General features: G+C 45.1%; 2 protein-coding genes across 5 annotated transcripts in view; both read right to left on the minus strand.

Annotated features, from left to right (window-relative positions):
* The window catches only part of Tcf25 (transcription factor 25), a 45,596-nt gene extending 28,182 nt beyond the window's left edge, over nucleotides 1–17,414 (minus strand). The window contains exon 1 of one of the 3 annotated variants that reach the window (XM_008842142.3): nucleotides 16,953–17,412. In XM_008842142.3, coding sequence (XP_008840364.1) covers nucleotides 16,953–17,144 — 192 coding nt within the window. In that variant the 5' untranslated portion in view covers nucleotides 17,145–17,412. Of the gene's footprint in view, nucleotides 1–16,952 lie in introns of all 3 variants that reach the window. The other 2 variants (XM_029567837.1, XM_008842143.3) reach the window with 2 other exon arrangements.
* A 2,587-nt stretch (nucleotides 17,415–20,001) lies between these two features.
* Spire2 (spire type actin nucleation factor 2) overlaps nucleotides 20,002–22,962 on the minus strand; it is a 40,255-nt gene continuing 37,294 nt past the window's right edge. The window contains exons 14-15 of one of the 2 annotated variants that reach the window (XM_008842144.2): nucleotides 22,517–22,632; nucleotides 20,002–21,887 (exon numbers count right to left, since the gene is read on the minus strand). In XM_008842144.2, the coding sequence (XP_008840366.1) occupies nucleotides 21,665–21,887; nucleotides 22,517–22,632 (339 nt within the window). In that variant the 3' untranslated portion in view covers nucleotides 20,002–21,664. The remainder of the gene's footprint in view (nucleotides 21,888–22,516; nucleotides 22,633–22,962) is intronic. The other variant, XM_008842145.1, reaches the window with a different exon arrangement.

Raw genomic sequence — 22,962 nt, forward strand, 5'->3', positions numbered from 1 at the left:
TATCCACCTGCCTCTGCCTCCCAAGTGCTTGGGACTACAGGTGTGCGCCACCACGCCTGGCGAGATAGTATATTGTTATGTAGCTCTGGTTGGTCTCATATTAGGTAGTCTACACTAGTACTGAACTCATAGCAATCCTTTAAGTGCTGAGATTGCAGGTGTCTGCCACCATGTCTGGCTTTTATTTCAGATGCTCTATTTTTAGTTCTAAAGTTTATTCTTTTTATAGTTTTTGTTTTCCCTATTGAGTTTCCTGTGTTTTCACTCATTGTGTTCATGACTTTCTTCAAATCCTTGAATATACTTATTTATATTTATGGTCGTCTTTTGAGCTGACCTGGAACTCACTAAGTAGACTAGGCTGGCCTCGAACTCATAGAGCTCTCCCTGCCTCTGCCTCCTGAGCGCTGAGATTAAAGGTGTGCACCATTACACTCGACAGAGAGGCTTCCCTGACTGGGATTCAAACCTGGGCCCCTGTGTAAGAGCTCTGAACCGTAACCAGCAGACCACCAGGGAGCATCATTATTTATGGTCTTAAATTCATGTATAATCCCATCACTGATCATTTCAGGATCTGTTTCAGACTGACTTTTCTCTTGGTTAAACATCATTCTTCTAACTCCATAATCTTTTTTAAAAAATATTTATTATTTTTATTTTATGTGTATGGAGTGTATGTAGGTAAGTGCACCCATGTAGTGCAATGCCCGAAGAGGACAGAAGAGGACATCCAATCCCCTGGAACTGGAGTTACGGCCGTTTGTTAGCTGTCATGTGGGTGCTGGGATTCGAACCTGGTCTTCTGCAAGAACAACCAGTGTTCTAAACTGCTGAGCCATCTCTCCAGCTCTGTAACTCCATAATCTTTAAGTATATGATGGGCAGTATGGTGCCTGCTGCACAGCTAGAGTTTCTGGTCCTTAGTAGAGGTCAAGTTTGTTAGTAATTTACTTGCACATAGTTCAATTCCTTCAAACCTTATTTTCTTTTAAAATATTTATTTTTATTTTATGTATATCAGTGTATTGCCTGCGTGCATGTGAGTACACTAGTCTCGTGCAATGCCACGGAGGTCAGAGGGGGCTTTGGATTCCCCTGGAACTGCAGTTTAAGGACAATTCATAGCTGCCATGTGGGTGCTGGGAATTGAACCTGGGTCCTCTGCAAGAGCAGTCAGTGCTCTTAACCGCTGAGCCATCTCTCCAGGCCCCAAACCTTATTTTCAAGCTTTGTTAAAACAAGTCTGGAATAGAATTTGGTTTTTGGTTAGTTGGAATTTTTTGGGGGGAGGGGGGTCTTTTTGAGACAGAGTCTCTCTGTAGTACTAGACCAGGCTGGCCTTGAACTCAGAGATTCACATGCCTCTGCCTCCCAAGTGCTGGGACGAACTACACCACCACACCCGGCAGATTTTTTTTTTTTTTTTTTTTAATTTTTGAAACAGTCTCTCACTATGTAGCCTCAGGCTAGCCTCAAACTCAGGATCCTCCTGTCTCAGTCTCCTGAGTCCTGGGATTATCAGCGTCTGCTACCTGGCTTGGAGTATCCTTTGTTGCAGAGTTACCTTTGTCCTACCCTCAGCAGCAGACTTCCTGGGGTCGCTACTGAACACCCATGTGATCTTTTCATTCTGGGCATCAGAACTGTGATGTGAATGTCTTCCTCTCCTTGGGGGGCTTAGCAAGCCAACCTCACAACTCTCTGGTTGTCCTCTGCAGTCACTGTTCTTCACTCCGCACAGCTTATCATCTAGTCAACAACTCAAAGATTTCTAGAACCCCTTCTCTCTAGGCCCTTGCCCCATAAATTCCAGAGACCTGAGCTTGGTGATGGTGCTGTGCTCTCATGAAAGCCTCCCAGTGCTAGTACTGAAAAGTACATCCCAGAGATCTGGCTTTGGTAGGCCAAGGCTGAGATCCTAGCAGACAGCCTGTGAGGGTGGGTTCAGACCTCCGTCAGTGTGGGGGCTCTGATCTCAGCAGACCACCAGAGAGTGCCGAGTTCTGGCCTCCCTCTGGCAGAGGGCCTGAGAACTCGGGGGACTGCCTGAGCGCCCTCGGATCCTGCCTCCATGTGGTGAAGCCTTTGAGAGAGCACTGACACTGATTCTAACCACTCCAACAGCTATCAAAATACCTGAAAGCAAATTATTTAAAAAAGAAAAAAGAAAAGTACATCCCAGAGGCTCCTCCCAAGCCCATGTGAACCCTGAGGACCAGATCCTCAGCTGACTTTAAAAGTACAAGTAAATTGTTTTATTTGGGCCAACTGTATGGTCTTAAACACCCCAAAATTAAAATGATCAGTGCATCTCTCTAAGAGTTTAAGGGATGGCATTTTCCAAACATTAAGTTTAAGTACATGTAAGATGTTATTCAGACAATTATTTCTCACTAATGATTTTGTTCTTAACAAGAGAAAAATGCTACTCAGATATAAACTTCAAATCTTAGTCTACAATACTGTAGTGCCCACCTGTAGCTAAGGGAGACAACCCACTATTGTTCTAAAATGAGAGCTAAATTTATTTTCTCTGTCTAGAAGCTATTTAAAAGAAAACTGATTCTAGCCACTCCAACAGCTATCAAAGTGCCTGAAAACAAATCCGAGTTCATCACTCTCAAGTCTAGCCTTGGTGGCCAAAAGAAAAATGAGGGAGAACCCAGTAAATGGATGCTTTTGGAAGTCCTCTTCAGAAAATTCTAATGGACTTTAATTTGGACATTTAAAATTTGCCCTGTTCTAACCTCTCTGGTTCCCTGTCTAGAACTTGTAATGCTAACTACTCTTGCCTTTACTTCTCCTTCACATCTCCTAGGCACCAGTCAAGGACTTTCTTTTCTCCTTACAGTTGAAAATTATGCAATTTGGTGGGCTGGAGAGATGGCTCAGCAGTTAAGAGTACTGACTGCTCTTGCAGAGGACCTGGGTTTGATTCCCAGCACCCACATGGCAGCTGCGAAACATCCTTAACTCCAGTTCCAGAGGAATCCAAAGCCCTCTTCTGACCACCACAGCATTGAATGGCATGGGTGCACTCACATGCATACAGGAAATACACTCATATACATAAAATAAAAATAATATAGTACTTTTTAAAAATTCTGCAATTTGGGAATCTTTTAGATTGTCACACCCTGCGTCCCTGTTCAGCGTGGAAGAAGCCAGAGCAGTCTATGTCCCAATTCCCCATTGGCAAATTTGGGTAACCTCTTCAGAGGATGATGTGATAAGAATAGAGGGCTAGAGAGATGGCTCAGTGGTTAAGAACACTGTTCTTGCAAAAGACCCAGGTTTGAATCCCAGCACCCACATGGCAAGCTAACAACTGTCTGTAACTCCGGTTCCAGGGGATCCGACAGCCTCTTCTGTCTTCCGTGGGCATTGCACAACATGGGTGCACTTACCAACATGCAGGCAATACACACATACACATAAAATTAAAAAAAAAAAAAAAAAAGACTAGGAGGTAGAAATTAACTAGGCAGTTAGGCTAAAAAGACCCCTCCAAAAAGTAGCCAGTTTCTTTCTTGGCTAAAAGTCCTTAATGTCCTTTGGCCTCTTAGCAGCCTGGTCTGTATGAGAGTCCAGAAATGTCAAAAGTATTTGAAAACTCTTGTCTAATCCCTAAATTTTAAAGGTTACATCATTGGGGGGGGTAATATTAGAGCAACATATAACCCCTGATGGGCACGCACCTTCAGTCTTACTAAGTGCATGACTACAGAACAGCTAAAATGGGACTCTCACCATGGAGACATGTGCATACTAGTCCATGTTCTACAGGTTTATCTCTATAGCAGAGAGAAAGGGCATAAACACTTCACCTAAACCCAGGTCTCTCAAGGGCCAAGAGAAGTCCTGCTGCCATCTTTATGAAAACAGGCACTGCAGGTTCTGCCTTGGGTGCTGCCACTCTAGCCATGGGTAATAAAATTTTTTGGCTTCTAAGCTCTGAGACAGAGACATCAGACATCTGCAGGACATCAGGCAGTTTGAGAGACAGGTTAACTCCATAGCTAAAATGGTGCTACAGCACAGAATGGGGCTGGACCTATTGTTCCTAAAGGAAGGTGGCTCATACATGGCCTTAGGTCAGGTTTGCTGTTTTTACACCAATAATTCAGGGGTAACTGAGTTTTATTGGACCTCTGGTAATACTTCTCCTAGCCTTTACGGTGAGCCTCTGCCTCCTAAAATGTCTAACTGGATATATCAAGAGGCATCCAAATGCCATCAAAATTATGGTTCTAAGGACCCAATATGACCCTCAAAATCAAAACAAGTCTAAGATTTGACTTATGTCCCAGGGCCAGTGGGGAATGTAATACTCTGAGAGCCTCCATTTTGTGTAAGTTTAACTGATCAATCATCTAGTCACAGGACCACCCACAGGAAGGCAGGTCAAGCTACACAGATGGGTGGAACACCTAGTGCGTTAATGAGATATGGAGTTTTTCCTGCCTAGAATCCCACCTACTGGCACATAACTTCGGAGGAGCCAAGCCATGTAGGTCTCTGTAAGTCTGTCCACCTTTCAGAAAGCTGCAATTTCTATTTTTTTTCTTCACACCTTTCTTACTAAACATGCTTTCTTTAAAGCTTTGGGCTGCTCCTAGCATCTTGTATTTCTTTACTTTCTCTAAATCTTCCTTCTCCCAGCCATGTGTCTGACTCCTATGCCTTGTCCCCTCCAGTCTCCTCTTCAAGGCAACTGCCAAGAAATTCAAACAAAATTGTAAAAGCTTAAAAAAAAAAAAAAGTAATGGGCTGGAGAGATGGCTTAGTAGTCAAGAACACTTGCCCTTGCAGAGGACCCAGATTCAACCATACAGCAGCTAACAACCATTCATAACCATTCATAACTCTAGTCCCAGGGGATCTGACACCCTCTTCTGTCCTCTTCCTTCAGCTCTGCACACACATGGTACACTTACACATGAAAGAAAAACACTCATACACATTAAATAATAGATTTTTGAAAAAGAAAAGTACGGGCTGGAGAAATGTCTCAGCGGTCCTCTTGCAGAGGACCAGGGTTTGATTCCCAGCACCCACATGGTAGCTAACAATCATCTATAACTCCAGTTCCAGGGGAAATCAACGTCGTCTTCTGACCTCCACAGGCACTGAATGACACAGGTGTATTTACACACATGCAGGCAATAAATTCATACACATAAAAGTAATATTTTTTTAAAAAAAGAAAAAGAAGCCGGGCGTGGCGGCACATGCCTTTAATCCCAGCATTCAGGAGGCAGAGGCAGGCAGATCTCTGTGAGTTCAAGGCCACCCTGGTCTACATAGTGAGTTCCAGGACAGCTGGGGCTACAGGGAGACCCTGTCTCAAAAAGACCAAAAAAAATAAAAGAAAAAAGAAAAAGAAGGGGCTGGAGAGATGGCTTAGTGGTTAAGAGCACTGACTGCTCTTGCAGAGGACCCAGGTTTGATTCCCAGAACCCACATGGCAGCTACGAACTGTCCTTAACTCCAGTTCCAGGGGAATCCGAAGCTCTCTTCTGACCTCTGAGGCATTGCACAACATGGGTGCTCTCACATACATGCAGGAAATATACATATATACATAAAAATAATTAAAAAAAATTTTTTTGGTCTTTTTTTGAGACAGGGTCTCCCAGTAGCGCCAGCTGGCCTGGAACTACGTAGACCAGGGTGGCCTTGAACTCAGAGAGATCCTGCCTCTGCCTCCCCAAGTGCTGGGATTAAAGGCGTGCACTACCACGCCCCACAATAAAATATTTTTTAAAAAAAGAAAAAGAAGTTGGGTGTGGTGGCGCATGGCTTTAATCCCAGCACTTGGGAGGCAGAGACAGGTGGATCTTTGTGAGTTTGAGGCCAGCCTAGTCTACACAGCAAGTTCCAGGCCAGCTGGGCCTACAGGGAGACCTTGTCTCAAAAACAAAAACAAAAACAAAAAAAAGAAAAGTACCCTCAAGCAGAAAGCTAAGCCGATGACTTACTGTGGTTGTTTCTTTACTTGGGGCTCGCAGATCTGTAATGCTGTTGCCTCACGACTGAAAACAATCACTTCATGCATGCTGTGTAGTTTTTGTTTTTTACTTTTATTTATGTGTATGTGTGTACCTGCTTGTCTGTTTGTGCACATTTGTGCGGTGCCCACAGAGGCCAGGAGAGCACTGGATCCCCTGGAACTGGAGGTACATATAGCTGTGAACAGCCCAATATGGGTGCTGGGAACCAAACCCTGGTTCTTTGCAAGAGCAATAAATGCTCTTAACACATAAGCCATCTCTAGCCTCATGCTATGGTTGTTCATGGAAGAGGGTTTTCTGATAACAAGATATTCTACTATAATTAAAAGAGGAAATCTTACCTTTGGTTTGTTTGAAACAGGGTCTCACTGTGTAGCCCTGGTTGGCCTAGAACTTCTTATGTAGATTAGGCTGGCCTCCAACTCAGAGATCCACCTGCCTCTGTCTCCTGGGTGCTGGGATTAAAGGCATGAGCCACCATACCTGACCACAAAGAATGTTTTTGACTGTGTAAGACTATCGAATCAAGGCACCATAATCCCCATTAAAGGTATTTCTAAAAATAAGTTACTTTTTGCCCGGGCAGAAGGACGCCAGAACTCTGCATTGTGCATAGCAATTAAGGATGGCAGCTGTCTGTCTGTAGGCAGATAAATAGATGTCTACAAACATCACAGATGTTTTCCTTTTCATTGTTCAAACAATCTCACAAATAGGTTAACTTATTTTTTCCTTGCTCACAGCAATATTCACAACACCAGCCTTTATAAAGTTACCCTCACAAGGGTAGAGGACAAAAGAAATGGTGTGACATGATTTTAATGTGAAGACTTACAAAATTATCATAATCCTTAGACAATCTTGCTCTTCACTATTTAGGAAAAGTCATAATAGTGCAATACCTCCTGTTACTAAATGTTTTGTTTTTGTTCTTGCTGCAATCAAAATCAAATGATCACCAAAAATAAAGATGACATAGTATTGGCAAGTTTATTTCAAGTCCCTCTTCCAGTTAAACAGCAGGCTGACTACCGAAATTTATTTGGAAAAGAAAAAAGCAAGACAAATTTCTTTTGGAATAAGTTTGTTTTTTACTTTAATTGCAAAATTTAGATTCACTTCATATATTGTAGAAGACAAAGAGACATACATACATAATTCTTTGAAAAAGATTGGTGGGCTGGGCATGGTGGTGCATTCCTATAAATATAGCACTTGGGAGGCCAAGGCAGGATGATTCACAGCTGAAGTCACAAATTTGAGGTCAGTGTAGGTTACACTTTGAGTAGGAGGCAAGCAGGATTATATAGCAACACATACCCCCACACCTGCTATTGTCTAGCTAGGCTCCAGGGTCCCTATAAATCCCGTTGTCAGTATAGGTGGAAGCCCCAGGCAAAGACATCTCCCTGGCCTGTGAAGAAGGCTCAGTATTCCTTGCTGCCAAGTCTGGTGACCCAAGTTCCATCCAAAGAATTCATATGGTGGAAAAAGAAAACTGACTCACACAAGTTGTCCTCTGATCACTACAGCACATGTGCACCCATACACATACACAAAATAAATGTAAAAAAATTCTTAAAGACATTCCTGTGGCCAGGCGTGGTGGCACAGGCCTTTAATCCCAGCACTTGGGAGGCAGAGGCCAGCCTGGTCTACATAGCAAGTTCTAGGTCAGCTGGGGCTACAGGGAGACCCTGTCTCAAAAAGAAAAACAAAAACAACAAAAAAACCCAACACCATATCTGGACAATGAACACATCCACCACTTCCATCATGCCCCTTAATGTAGTCTTTTGCCAATAAAAATCTTATTTCCATTTTCTGGATGTGAATAATGAATTTAACCCCATCCAATAAAGGTCTGGCCTGGCTTCTGGGCAGTAAACATCTAAGCTCTGGTAATTCTCCACAGGACTGTCTTCTTTGCTTAGGACTTCCACCCATACTGATAACAGGATTAATAGGGGTCTGGGAACCAAGTCACATTCTAGCATGTGATAAGGTGGGCATCCAAAGTCAAAAGCTCAACCTCCTAAAAGACTGCAGTCCCAAGTCAGTCAAGTGGCTACCTAGCAAAGCCCTCCAAGTGAACTCTGTTAATGCACTTGGGTAAGTAGTTCACCTTCTAACCCTACTGCCAAAAACAAAACAAAAAACTGACTATTGAAGCTCAGATCACTTTCCCTGGCTGGGATTTCTCCATGCATATTGTCAAGGACACCAGAGCATCACAGGCCCACAAGCCCAGCACACTGGAAGCACCCTCTGGCACTTCTTCACCCTGCCTACACTCTCCATCCCTTACAGAATGTAATCTGTCAATGTTCCCTGCCATAAGTTGTAACTCTAAGAACAAAGACTTTCAGTGAGTTCTGTGAATATTTCTCAAACTATGGAACCTGGAAAGTGCCCTTGGGAAGTTGGAATTGGTGTCAGAGGGCAGCCATGTGAATTACTCCCTCATGCTCTGCAGCTGTGGAGAAAAAAATCATGCTCATGTAAGTTTATGCGAGGTTAGAAACTGACTTAAATACTCTTTTAATATGATAAAAATCACTGTAATGTACACCAAAGTGTTACCTGAGGTTTTCTGGGGGGGGGTTGTTTTGTTTTTAAGACAGGGTCTCACTATGCCTGCCTTAAACTCCTATCAATTCTGCCTTAGCCTCTTGAGTGTTGGAATTATAAGCATGTGCCACCACACCAGCTCAGAGTTGGGTTTTTTTGTTTTTTTTTTTAATTCTGGAGGTAATATTTTTCTTTTTTAAAAAAATGTTTTTATTTTATGTGTATGAATGTTTTGCCTGATTGTATGTAAGTGCACCCATGTCATGCAATGGCTAGGGTGAGAGTGTCAGATCCCCTGGAACTGAAGACACAGATGATTGTTCGCTGCCACGTGGGTGCTGGGAACCAAACCTGAGTCCTCCAAGAGCAGCCAGTGCTCTTAACCACTGAACCATCTCTCCAGCCCCTTGAGTTAATATTTTTAATAAGCTACTGTTTTGTTAGAATATTTACTGGAAGAAAATATTTGTAATATATTCATCTGACACAAGGCACATATTCAAAATATATGTAGAACTCATATAAAATATCAAGAAAACAAGCAACTCCATAAAAAGGGCAAAAACATGTGAAGAGACATTTCATAAACAATAAACGAGTAACCAAAAAATATACAGGAAGATGTCCAACATCTGGAAATATAAAGTAAAACAAACAATGTGCTACTGTGCGTGCACTGACCAGCTGAGTAACAAACTGCCAAGCCAACCACTAAGGATGGGACAAGGGACCTGGAATCCTCACTCATAACTAAGAGGGTTTAAGAACTACAGACTGAGCCAGGTGTGGTGGCATATGCCTTTAGTCCCAGCACTTAGGAAGCAGAGGCAGGTGGATCTCTGTGAGTTCAAGGCCAGCCTGGTTGACACAGTGAGTTCCAGGCCAGCTGGGGCTACAGAGAGACTGTCTCAAAACGACCAAAAAAAAAAGAACTACAGACTGGCATTCTCTAATCCTATTACAATATACCCAATGGCCCAATAATTCCCCTCTAGATATTCAACTGAATAAAGTGAAAACATGTTCACAAGACTTGTACTCAAATGTTTAGACAGCTTTACTCACAAAGGCCCCAAATAAGATAAGGCACAAATAACCATTAAAAATGAATGAAGGAGCTGAAAAAATGGCTCAGTGGTTAAAAGCACTGGTTGCTCTTGCAGAGGACCAGGGTTCAGTTCCCACTACCCACATGGCAGCTAACAATTGTCTGTAACTTCAGTTCCAGGGGCTCTGATGCCCTCTTCTGACCTCTGAGGGCACTGGACAACATGGCTGCACTTACATACATGCAGGCAATACACTCATACATATAAAATAAAAAGCTTTTAAAAAAGTGAATGGACAGGGCTGGAGAGAAGACTCAGCGGCTAAGAGCATTGGCTCTTCTTGCACAAGACCTAGGTTCAAATCCCAGCACCTACATGGTGGCTAACAACTGTATCTCCAGGTCCAGGGCACCAGATGCCCTTTTCTGTCATCCTCCACTGGGTGCACTAACACACATTCAGGCATTATACTTACACACATTAAAAAGAAAAGTGAAGCTGGGCATGGTAGTGCACGCCGTTCGTCCCAGCACTCAGGAGGCAGAGGCAGGTGATCTCTGTGAGTTCAAGGCCAGCCTGGTCTACATATTGAGTTCCAGACCAAAATAAATAAATAAATAAAATAAAATAAAATAAATAAAATAAAAGTGAATGGACAGCCTAGCATGTACAAGGTCCTGGGTTCAATCCCCATCACTACAAAACAAACAAAACAAATGGATAAATGTATATTCACACAACATGCCACTACTCAGCCAAAAGAAAAACACCAAACCAGCTGGGCGTGGTGGCACACACCTTTAATCTCAGTGTTTGGAAAGTAGAGGAAGGCAGAGCTTTCTGATTTTGAAGGGTCTGTACAGCGAGTTCCAGCCCAGCCAATGCCACATACTAATATCCTGTCTCAAAAAAAAGGGGGAGGGATTGGAGAGATGGGTCAGCAATTAAGAGTGCTTTCTGATCAGCCAGAGGACCAAGTTTGATTCCCAGCACTCACACAGGGCAGGGAAGTTACAACTGTCTGTAACTCCATCTCCAGGAGGATCTGACTTCCACCAGCACCTGCACTCATGTGCACATACCCCCATAACAAACACGCGTGTATACACATAATTAAAATTAATAAAGATAGGGGCTGGAGAGATGGCTCGGTGGTTAAGAACACTGGCTATTCTCACAGAAGACCCAGGTTTGAATCCCAGCACCCACACGGCAGCTAACAACTCTCCATAATTCCCATTCCAGGGCACTGCACTAAACAGGTGCACTTACCTACATTGCAGGCAATACACGCATACATATAAAATTAAGATAATAAAATATTTTTTAAAAATAATAATAAAGATAAATCTTTATAAAGAGAGAGGAAATAAAACATGAATACTCACAACTGCATAAATCTCAAAAGCATATGCTAAGCAAGAGGTCAGGAACAAAAGAGCACATTCAGGATGACTCCATTTACATAAAAACTCTCTAAAGTAGGAATGACTCATATGGTTAGAAATGTTGATGGAGCCCTTTCAGAACTTTGTGGTGGCACTTATACAGGTGTGTACATTTGTCAAACTCAGGCTAGATGCTTCAAAGTGGATGCATTTTATTACATATTACAACTTTAATAAGCTGATTTTTTAAAAAATATTTTATTATTTTTACGTGTATGTGTGTATTGCCTGCATGAAGGTAAGTGTACCCATGTCGTGCCATGCCTGTGGAGGACAGAAGAGGCCGTCGGATCACCTGGGACGGATCCCCTGGAACTGGAGTTACGGACAGTTGTTAGCTGCCATGTGGGTGCTGGGATTCGAACCCGGGTCTTCTGCAAGAACAACCAGTGTTCTTAACCCCTGAGCCATCTCTCCAGCCCCCAATTTTATTTATTTATTTATTTTTATTATTTTGTCTTTTTGAGACAGGGTCTCCCTGTAGCTCCAGCTGTCCTAAAACTCACTATATGTAGACCAGGCTGGCCTTGAACTCACAGAGATCCGCCTGCCTCTGCCTCCCGAGTGCTGGGATTAAAGGCATGTGCCACCATGCCTGGCTTTATTTTTTTTTTTTAAGACTCTGTAGCCCTGGCTGACCTAGAACTCACTAAGTAGACCAGGATAGTCTAAAATTCACAGAGATTCACCTGCCTCTGCCTCCTAAGTGCTAGGATCAAAGTTATGTGCCACCAGGCCTGGCAGTAAATTGATTTTTAAAAAACTTCTCTGACCAAAATGGAAAATATGATTTCTAAAGTCAGAGCTCACCCACAAGTCACTCAGTTGTGCTAAGAACATCCATATATGGGTAATGAGGAAGAAAAACACTAGGCTATCCTTGCCCTGCTTCCTTCCCCTAGAAGGACCCATCCGCCCCTTAGAATGTATCCAAGTAAACTACTTAGGGTCTTCTGGAATTCTTTTGTCCCCTTCCATTTCCAACAACATACATATATAATGGCTGAGTGTCGACCACATGCCCGGCAAATGGTATAGGCTGCACCCATGAGTTCATATAATCTTCACAGCAACTCCATAAGGTAAGTAACACTGGCCCCTAAAGATACATTCAGTATCTTGTCCAAGCTTTCTCATCTATGAAGGGGAGGTCAGCATGCAAATCTAGGTACCTCTGACTCCAGTCTTGCATGCATTCTAACAGTAACTATCTTTTCTTTTTTTTTTTTTTTTTTTTTTTTTTTTTTTTTTTAGACAGCGTTTCCCTGTAGTCCCAGCTGGCCTGGAACTCACTAGGTAGACCAGGAACTCACAGAGATCTGCTTGTCTCTGCCTCCCAAGTGCTGGGATTAAAGGTATGTGCCACCATGCCCAGCAGTAACTGTCTTTTAGAAGTACAGACAGGCATGCCTGCTGAGTGCCAGACACTGTCCTGGGTCAGGATAGATCAGCAAGCAACAAAGTCTCTATTTCTAAGTAGCTTATATTCCAATGGGAACAAAGAGAGACAATCAACACACACACACACACACACACACACACACACACACACACACCAATAGTCAGTTTATAGTATGTAGTTATGTGTAGTGGTAACTGCCAGAAGAAAAGAAAAAAGACCAGAATAAAGGGAATATGAAGGTAGGTGTTTATAATTGTTTGTTTTGTTTTTGAGACAGTAGTCTCCCTATAGTCCCAACTGACCTTGAACTCCCTATGTAGACCAGGCTGGCCTTCTCAAGAGATCCACCGCCCTCTGCCTCCTGAGTGCTAGGATTAAAGGCATATGCCACCACACCCGGCTCAGTAGGTGGGTATAATTTTAGTCAGGTGGTAAAGAGTAGGCATGACTAAGACAACACTGAAGCAAAGCCCATGGGAGGTGAGAGTGAGCCTTATCCTTATGTCAGTATCTTAACAAAGGGGACTGCAGGCAAAGGGGGAGGCAAAAGGAGGTCAGGGTGGCTGGAACACAGTGAACAAGATTACAAAGAGATGAAATGGAGCAGGGCATGGTGGTGCTTGCCTTTAATCCCAGCACTCAGGGGGTAGAGGGCAGAGGGCAGAGGGCAGAGCACACAGGGAGGCAGATCTCTGAGACAGACGCTGGGCTTGGCCTACACAAGGAATTCAAGGCAAGCTGGGCCTATAGGAAGGCCTGTCACACTCGTGTCAAAAAAAAAAAAAAAAGAATTATGATGGAAGACTGAACAAGCTAGACCCCTGAGGAGTGTTGGGAAAGGAGAGATAAGATCAGCTGTGTGTTCAGAACAGAATATAGAGGAACAATGGCAGAGGCAAAGACTCCCTGTGCACCTGGAGTTGAGACAGATAAAGGGAATTCATTCCTCCCTAGGGCACTGGGTAGATGTCAGGCACTGTTAAAATATATTAGAATCACTATGAATGTTAATAAGTTCTTTAAATCTTGATGTTCATTTTCTTTTGTTAATATTTTATTTTTTTAAATTATTTTATGTGTATGAGTGTATTGCCTGCATGTAAGTGCACCCATGTCGTGCAATGCCCATGGAGGACAGAAGAGGCCGTCAGATGCCCTGGAATTGGAGTTACGGAGAGTTGTTAGCTGCCATGTAGGTGCTGGGATTCGAACCCGGGTCTTCTATAAGAACAACCCATGTTCTTAATTGCTAAGCCACCTCTCCAGCTCCTATTATTTTTATTTAATGTGTATGAGTATATTGCCTACATATAAGTGAGTACACCCATGTCATGCAATGCCGAGGAGGTCAGAAGAGGGCTTTGGATTCCCCTGGTTTGCAGGTGCCATGTGGGTGCTGGGAATCTAATCTGGGTCCTCTCCAAGAGCAGTCAATGCTCTTAACTGCTGAGCCATCTCTCCAGCCCCCTCTTTTTTAAAAAAATATTTTATTATTTTTATGTGTATGTGTGCATTGCCTACACGTAGGTAAGTGCACCCATGTTGTGCAATGCCCACGGAGGACAGAAGAGGCTGTCAGATCTCCCTGGAACTGGAGTTACAGACAGTTGTTAGCTGCCATGTGGGTGCTGGGATTCGAACCTGGGTCTTCTGCAAGAACAGCCATTGTTCTTAACCGCTGAGCCATCTCTCCAGCCCCTGATGTTCATTTCCTTATAACTAAGCAATAACTTTGAGGGATGGAGCAATTTGACTAATTTGCAACTGTTTGATTCTTATCTGTTGTTCTGGCTGCCTTGAGTAAAAGGGCTGTCAAGTCAAACAGCAAGCCAGACTACCCATATGTCAGCACCCTTTGAACATAAAGATGCTTTGAGAAAATTTCACAAAGATGACAGCTGATTGCCTAGGCTCCTAAAGGTATGGCCTCAGCCAGACTGTTTTAAATAGTCTGTACCAGACTTTTTCTAGCTTTGGTGAACTCTAGGTGACCCTGAAACCATTTCTACCTAGGCCAGAGAGGGAGCACTTCATCTGGTAGCCTAGTGGAGCTACTACTGTGACTGGTGCTAAAGAAATAATAGGTAAAAACATAATTTTTATTTGCATGTGAAGTGTGTTGTGACTGTACACCCCTTCCACAGTTATATAAGTAGGCTGTCTCACTTGTGAGTTGGCTGCTTCTCCTGGTGCTGCAATATTAGGCCCAATAAAGGATTCTCTTAAATAGTCTTTTTCTTGTCTACTTTTAGCAGTGTGGGCTAACCTGGTAATACAAAGAAACATCTGAAGCAACAAGGGCTGGAGTCTTCAGCATAGGCCATAAAAGTAACAAGATAGTCAGCTGCTGGACAACTAAGAAGAGGTAGCTCAACAGTTCCAGACTAGTGACCAGGGCAAGAACAAGAGGGATGGCAGAAGGAGGAAACAGAGATGAGGCTAAAGGTAGAAGGCTGTAAAGAGCAGAAGAGAAAATGTAGGCCTTGATCACTGAAAGAATTCTAGGAAGCTGTCAAACCTTTAGGTCTCAGGTGTCCTAGGTCTGGGAGCTAAAACCAACTGTTGTCAAAAGCAGAAGAAGCCTAATACTTAGGAAGACTTATATAAGGGTAAATGCTGTGATGTCTGCTATTTAATTATAAGGGCTACTTCATTTCCCCATTTTTTGTGTATGTTTAAACTTAAACCTAATAGGGGCTGGAGAGATGGCTCAGCTGTTAAGAGCACTGGTTGTTCTTGCAAAAGACCTGGGTTCGAATCCCAGCACCCACATGGCGATTAACAGTGGTCCATAACTCCAGTTCCAGGGAATCTGACGCCCTCTTCTGTCCTCTGCAGGCACTGCATGACACAAGTGCACTTACACACATGCAGGCAAAACACTCATAATTTTTTTTTTTTAATTTAACTTACACCTAATAAAAAAGTTATGGTGGCACATGCCTTTAATCCCAGCATTTGGGAGGCAGAAGCAAGCGGATCTTTGTGAGTTCGAGGCCAGCCTGGTCTACATAATGAGTTCCAGGACAGCTGGGGCTACAGAGAGACCCTGTCTCAAGATGACAAAAAACAAATAAAAATAAGAAAGTTAAAATGAAATGACAAGAAACAAAGTAAGAGTAGGAGCTGCTTTCAGACTGACAATCAGAAGAGGTAGAAGAGTTCTGACAGTATCAAGGAAGGACTTCGGTTCCACCACTACCATAGAGGATAAATCCCTCTTTCCTTACCGGAAAGGTTTACAATTTATAAACCAAATTTCCAAAATGTCTTATGACATTTCCCACACTCTCATGTCTGTATTAGGGACATTTTATGTGTATGAATGTTTTGTCTCCATGCTACATGTAAGTGGCACCAGTATCCTTTAATGCCCATGGAGGCCAGAAGAGGGTGTTGGATTGCCTGGAACTGGAGTTAAAGATGGTTGTTAGCTACCATGTGGGTGCTGAAAACTGAATCTGGGTCCTCTGCAATAACAGCTAGTGCTCTTAACCACTGAGTCATCTCTCCAGACCCTACTAGGGACTTTTTAATTTGCCAATATGTAAAAAGTTGGGGTTAACTCACTGCAAGATTAAATAACAGCTTACAAAGGACATTCAGACCCATTACAATTCTTTTACTCATTCAGTAAATGGCTACTAAAGCTTTACTATGTACACAGGTAGGGGATACAAGGTGAACAAAACAGACACGATCCCTGTCCACACAGGAAGTCATACAGAAGGCAGAAATCAGATAATTCATATACATACACATGAAATGGCAGACACTGGTCAGTCAGGGATAAGGAAAAACAAGACGGTACTAAAGAGTACTAGACATTTTTCTGTGTCGGACACCTGCTGTGAGGGGTGAGCTAGACACAACTTGCTGGAATAGGCAAAAGTGTACAACGAATAAATGGTGTTTGTAAAGTGTTTGTAAAGCCTAGCAAGTACAAGGTATCAAGACAGACGGCCCCCTCTTTAAGACGTAGATACGAAGCCGCGCCCACCCCACTGCAGCACAGCTCCACCCTTCATCGTAGCCGAGACCTAGTCAAACCCCACCTCTCAGGCCGGGTCCCTCATACCCTGTCAGCAGGTTCTTAGAACGTCCCAGATGCCATGCCCCGTCCACCCTGACATCAAGGACCTGTCCTACCTCTAGGCCACACCAAGCCCCTCGACACAACCTCCTTAGTCATGCCCTGTACTGAAGCAAAGTCCCATTACTCAGCCCCTAACAGCACCTCTTCTAGACCCCCTAGACCCTGCCCTCGGCACTCTGACCCTCGACAGCATGCACTCACTCCGCAGCTTCGGGGCACCATGACCCCACCCACCATGCTGAAGACCCGCCCCCCTACAGCTCAGTCCTCTCACCCCGCCCACTTGCCTGCAGTCCAGACCCAACTTTATGCCCCCTCGTATGACGTCACGCCCCCCCCGCAACATCCCGAGGTCGCCCTGCTCCTCACCAGCTCGAACCGGTTGTTGACACAGACGCCTTCCTTACCAGCACCCCTGGGGCGCTGGCTACCCGACCCTTGTTTTGGTCCTTCTTCCTCCGCGTCATCGTCGTCACGGAGGGCAAACTGCAGGGCGTCGGGCCCCAGGGGTTCCTGGCCGCGCTGTTCCCCCCTCAGCCTCCGGAGGGCCCGGCGCGACATAGGACCCGACGGCCAGACTAGAAGGGAGAGGGACAAGGAAGAGCAGCAGAGCTGCGGCGCCTGCGCACTTGCGGCGCGCTGGAGCAAAGTTGGCGTGTCGCGTTTGCGCGCTGCGGCTCTCCGGAACTTCCTCTCAGTTACCAGCAGGGTCAGAGAAGATGAGAGAGCAGCCGAGTTTCTCGCGAGAGCTGGGCCCTGGAGGCGGTGTCGAGCCCGCTGCGGTGCGATGCTTCTTCGGCTTTCGAGGTGTGATGGGTGCAGAAGACAGGCTGTGACGCAGCTGGGAAGGCGCAGACTCAGAGCGTCCCATGCCGATGACGTACGGGTTTCCGGGGCGGTGGGCGGGCGGGGAAGAAGGGCTTATAGGTGGAGCCATGTGAGGGAGGAGTATGCACTGAGGGACGCCCTGCAGGTGACAGGAGCCAGGATAGGGTCCCGGTCCCCGCTGTGCATCGCCTTCCAGTGCGACCTGACACCTGTGTCCCACCTCCAGCTTGCCTCTAGGCTGCCAGGGGACCGTTCTTGCCTTAGTAGAAATAGTCTAAACCTAGGAGCGTCAAGTTAGACTCCTGGACACCTTCCGAGGAGCCAGTCCTCGAACTGGCTTTGTTGCCGCGAACGCAGCGGAGGATGGCCCCTGTACATCCAAGGCTGAATCGGTGTTCTGAAGTCGGTGGCCAGCCCTGCTTGTATCCTAATCTCCCAGGGAGGTTTTTACAATAAGAAGTACCGACTCTGCAGAGTTAGGGTCTGGGTTGCTTTCCTGTTTTGACAGAATCTTGCTGTGTAGCTCGTGCTAGCCTAGAACTTGTTACCAAAACCGGACTGCAGCCGGGCGTGGTGGCGCACGCCTTTAGGAGGCAGAGGCAGGTAGATCTCCTACTCTATATAGGGAGACCCTGTCCAAAAAGCCCAAAACAAAACACAACACAAAAAAAAGAAAACCAGACTGCCTTTGATCTCACAGGGCTCCTTCTGCCCTGTCTCTGAAGTGCGGGATTACAAAGCTGCATCCAGGCCCGGTTTCGGATAGTTTGAAAAACTTTTCAAGACAGGAAAAAAAGACCTCCAAAGTGCAAAATGTAACATGAGCCGGTGTTGGGTTGGTCCCTTTCCAACCTTGACAGCAGAGGAGAGGGCAGCTTTGGTGTGGGGAATGCCCCCCTCCACACTATTGAGGTAGGCCAGGCACTGTTCTAAATTCCTACCTTATCTTGGGAGATAGGTATCCTCCTTTTACAGGTGAAGAAACTGTGACTTAGTAAGCAGCCCAAAGACAACTTGGGTTTATATTCATGTGACTTCCAAAGTCCAAAGGTGGTAGGCAAGGACAGAGAAGGGAAGCAGGGGCAGCATCCCTTGGCACCAGCTGTGCTCTGCACCTACTCCTTCCTCCCCCAGAAGTCTGAATTCCTCCCTGAGTTAGGGAGCTGAGACAGTGTTACTTCTTGCTTGACTGACTTAGCTGTTCTGCCTGAATCATGATAGAACATTAAGGTACATCATAGTGGATGGCCCATAGCTGCTCTCAAGCCTCCCACCTGCTTCAAGTCACCACTGAAGTACCAGCTTCTCCCACAGTCAGGTTCAGTACACCACTCCCATGTCTATTCTGATTGTTCCGGATCAGGCTAGTTTCTGTGTCACCCATGATCAGCTTATAGAGGACAGTTGCCTTGCCTATGAATATAACAGGCGGTCTCAGTCTTGAACTACTTCTCCTGAGACAGAGGTTGTAGACACTGTGAAAGGATACATGAGGCTCAACTTGGAGTGGATTGTCCCTGAACCTCCAGCTCCAGATGTGTCTCCCTGAACTGCTTCAGGCCTGGACATAAAGAAAACTTTGGTTCTAGGGGCTGGGAGAGATAGATGTTAAGAGCACTTGCTGCTCTTGCAAAGGACCCAAGTTCCATTCCCAGCACCCACACGATGGCTCACACCATCTACTCCAGTTGGAGGGAATCTGATGCCCTCTCCATGGGCACCAGGCATACAAGTGGTGTACTTACATACACGCAAGCAAAACACTCATATACTAAAATAATTTTTTTAAAAAATTAAACTTTTGGGGGGCTGGAACAATGTTAAGAGCACTGGCTGCTCTTGCAGAGGATCCAGTTTGATTCCTAGCAGCTACATGGTGGCTAACAACCTCTGTAATGCCAGGTCCAGCGGATCTAATGCCCTCTTCTGTGGGTACTGCATGATACAGGTGCACACATGTAGACAATACACTCATACACATAAAATTAAAAAAATTTTTTTTGGTCTTTTTGAGACAGGGTCTCCCTGTAGTCCCAGCTGGCCTGGAACTATGTAGACCAGGCTGGCTTTGAACTCACAGAGATCCGCCTGCCTCTGCCTCCTAAGTGCTGGGACTAAAGGCGTATGCCACCACGCCTGGCTTAAAATAAAAATATTAAAAAGAAAAAGAAAAGAAAAAAAACTTTGGTTCTAAACTACCTCTATTTGGCATGGTTGCCAGTAGCCAAGACTGAGGCTAGTTCAGTGGGCTGATATGCAACCTATGGTTGGCAAGTGAACAGTAATCCCAAGGGCAACAAGAAGACAAATACAAGCTGCTCTCCTGTCAAAGCAGCCTCGGGGCAGTTACATGGGGCTGCACAGCCTGTAGGTATTGCCCCTCAGTTCAACCCAGATGTTCCCAAGATGTTCTTTTATTGTTTTCATTTGTAAGTCTTCTGTGGGGATGAGAACCTGAATGTGATCTGTGGTTATTTCTGAGTCTGTACATCATCAACTATACTTAGTTCCCAGGAGCAACTACTTAAGAGAGTACTGCACAAACATGAGGGTCTCCTTATTTGAGACTATATAGCTCAGGCTGCCCCAGAACTTGCTATGTAGCCCAGACTAGCCTCAAATTCATGATCTAACTCTGCCTCCCAAGTGCTGAGATTACAGGTATAAGCCACCATACCTGGTCCAAACATGAGTGTTTTGTGGATAGAGTCTCACTATGTAGCCCTAGCTAGCCTGGAACTCACAGAGATCTTCCTGCCTGCTTCCCTAGTGCTGCGATTAAAGTTACACATCTAGCCAAACATGAATGTTTTCCTTGCTGGTTGGGTGACAGCAGCAATTCCTGACCCTCTCTGCCTTTCTTTAAAAAAAAAGACAGGCAGTCTGTGAAGTATTCAAGTGCTGGGGGCTAGCTGTTTTTATTGGCTGCTCTAATTTCATATATGATTCATTCCCACAGCTTCATTTGTCACAAGTCATTTCCCATAGGTGCCTCCTCCAGCTCTAGGCAGAGTATCAGAGCCGAGAGTCAGCCAATAGGCTTCAGTTGACGTTTTGGCATATTCTGGGATAAACTGTCAAATCCTTTTACCTTACTGAACCTTTGTTTCCAAATCTGCAAGGTGGGGTGATAACAGAACCCATTTGAGTGCATGTACATAGGCAGGGTGCTTAGTATAGGCCCTTCCTGGAAACTTCGGTGTAACTATTTCCCCTGGGCTTAATTAACATGACCAGGTAGCTGTGTTAACTTACAGACTGCCTTGGCCTTCAGTCATAGCCATAAAGTAAGTAAAACAATACAATACAGTAATGATAGGTAGGTCTATGGTAACGGTTATGGGGTTATTAACATTCCCTGGTAGGAAGGGGGTCACTAGAACCTCACCTGAGATTGCAGCCACCCCTCCACTCTGCCTCCCAGCTCCACCATGGTCTTAATATAGGAATGGAAAGTTGGTTGGGGGTGGGAATTCCAGTGGTGAAGCTTTTATGAGTTATCACTTATGCTGAGATGGGGCTCTGGGGTGATACAGCTACCTGAGAGTCACTCATGTTCCCATAAGTAACCTTCACTATGCTTTTGCAACCTCAATAAACTCACTGGTTCATCAAGTGAGATTTAGGTGGAATCATTTCTTTGATATGTTAGTGCCCTATATGGAATTTCCTCATGTCTCCCAAAGAAAAGTCACACAACATCAGCAAGGGACAAAAATCAAGCTTGACTTGGGGTGCCTAGGCTGTCTCCTATGAGAATCCCACCCACTCAGAGGCCTCCCAGATGCTGATGGCTGTTTGAGCACCCTGAAGGACAGCAGAGGCAGACCTGGTACTTAATTCACCTGAGAACCAAGGTACCTTGTCCCAGATTGGACATCGACCCAGGGAAGGGAGGCTGCCACATGTTCACTACTGAGGTGAAGAGAACAAGGGCACGGACAGGAGAGCTGTGCTAAGAGCCCCAAGATCCAGAGTCCCCTGCCCTCCCTCCATTCTCCTGATTCCTTCCCTGCCTTTCCAAAGAGTCCTGAGAGGAAAGGGAAAAGGTGGGTCCTGGAGAAATCCTGGCTCCAAATGAACTGTGGGGCAAGACAATGTATATAAATATATAGGCTAGGTGTATATATTATAAATCTATATATATATATATATATGTATATATGTACATGCGCAAGGTGGTAGGCCTCAGCAGTGTTCCAGGATGGGGAGCAGGGTGGCACAGCCTGGTACAGGCCTGGCCATCAAGATAGTTACTGGAAGTTGAGAGTCCTGGTGTTTGGGATGTAGAGGGACTGGATCTGGCGGCCGTGGCGTGGAGTGGCATTGAGGACATCCACACTCTTGCGGCTGGAACATACTACTTCAGCCACGAAGCTGGTGCAGTCACTGCAAACATCCTTCAGGACACAGCCATGGGCATAGATGTGGGGAAACTCCTCCTCCACGCTCCGCCACTGAGGTCCCTGCAAGGATCTGGAGTAGAGAAATGTCAGGAGAAGACTATGAGGAGAGAAAACCCTATCAGGGGCAGGATCTCCCAGAGCCCTGGCCCTGCCACTTCAGAATCCCAAATCTAGCTTTTCATGTCCACAGCCTCCCCCCTCCAAGCTGCCTGCTGCCTCCTCTCTCCTTTTTTTGTGGCTCATCCACAGTTTTAGACTGAGCACACGTGTCAGAGTGCATTCATTAACTTAAGGCACTGAAGTCTTGGACCCAAAGCACCAAACTCAATTCCATACTGCTCTGCCTCCAGAGCCCTGCCAAACAACCTGACTTGTGCCTCAGGTAAATGTCTTGCATTTCCTTGAAGAGGAGTGCCGAAGCCAGTCCTACCCCAGGTTCTGAGCTACTTTAAATTCTCTTTTAATGATTTATTAATTTTTTGTACAAACTTTGATTTCTGGTATGTTTACTGATGTGTGTATAGTGCCTGTGAAGGCTAGAAGAGGATGACAGAGCCACCATGTAGGTGTTGGGAGTTGAACCCAGGTTCTCTGGAAGAACAGCAAGTACTCTTATCTCCTGAGCCACCTCTTCAGGCCCATAGCTACTTTAAATTCTTGACCACCATAGGACACTAGCAACAAGGTAAAGAAACATACTGGAAGGCATCTCTCCTCAGCATTGGCAAGACTTTTGTAGTTGACACCCTCTGAAAACTCTCAAAACCCAGTGTGTAGACAGGGATGTGTGCACACTTCTTGGAAGGCATCTTCATCTGCAACACAGGGAGAGGTATGGACAAGGCACCTCAGAGACCATTCATATACACTCCATTTTCCCCAGCCTTGGGCCCAGAGATTGAAAGTGGTGCCCCCTACCCTCATCCATGAGTCTCCTTATCATACCCTAACCACATTTCCTGCTCATCCAAATAGGAATTTCTTAGGGGTCAGGAACTGTGTCTTTTCATACCATGAAGAATGCAGGCCAGGCATGGTGGTGCTTGCCTTTAATCCCAGCACTTGGGAGGCAGAGGCAGGTGGATCTTTGTGAGTTGGAGGCCAGCCTGGTCTACATAGTGAGTTCCAGGACAGCTGGGGCTACA

This window comes from Nannospalax galili, unplaced genomic scaffold (genome assembly GCF_000622305.1).
Source record: "Nannospalax galili isolate Female #2095 unplaced genomic scaffold, S.galili_v1.0 scaffold2660, whole genome shotgun sequence".
Taxonomy (NCBI): Eukaryota; Metazoa; Chordata; class Mammalia; order Rodentia; family Spalacidae; genus Nannospalax; species Nannospalax galili.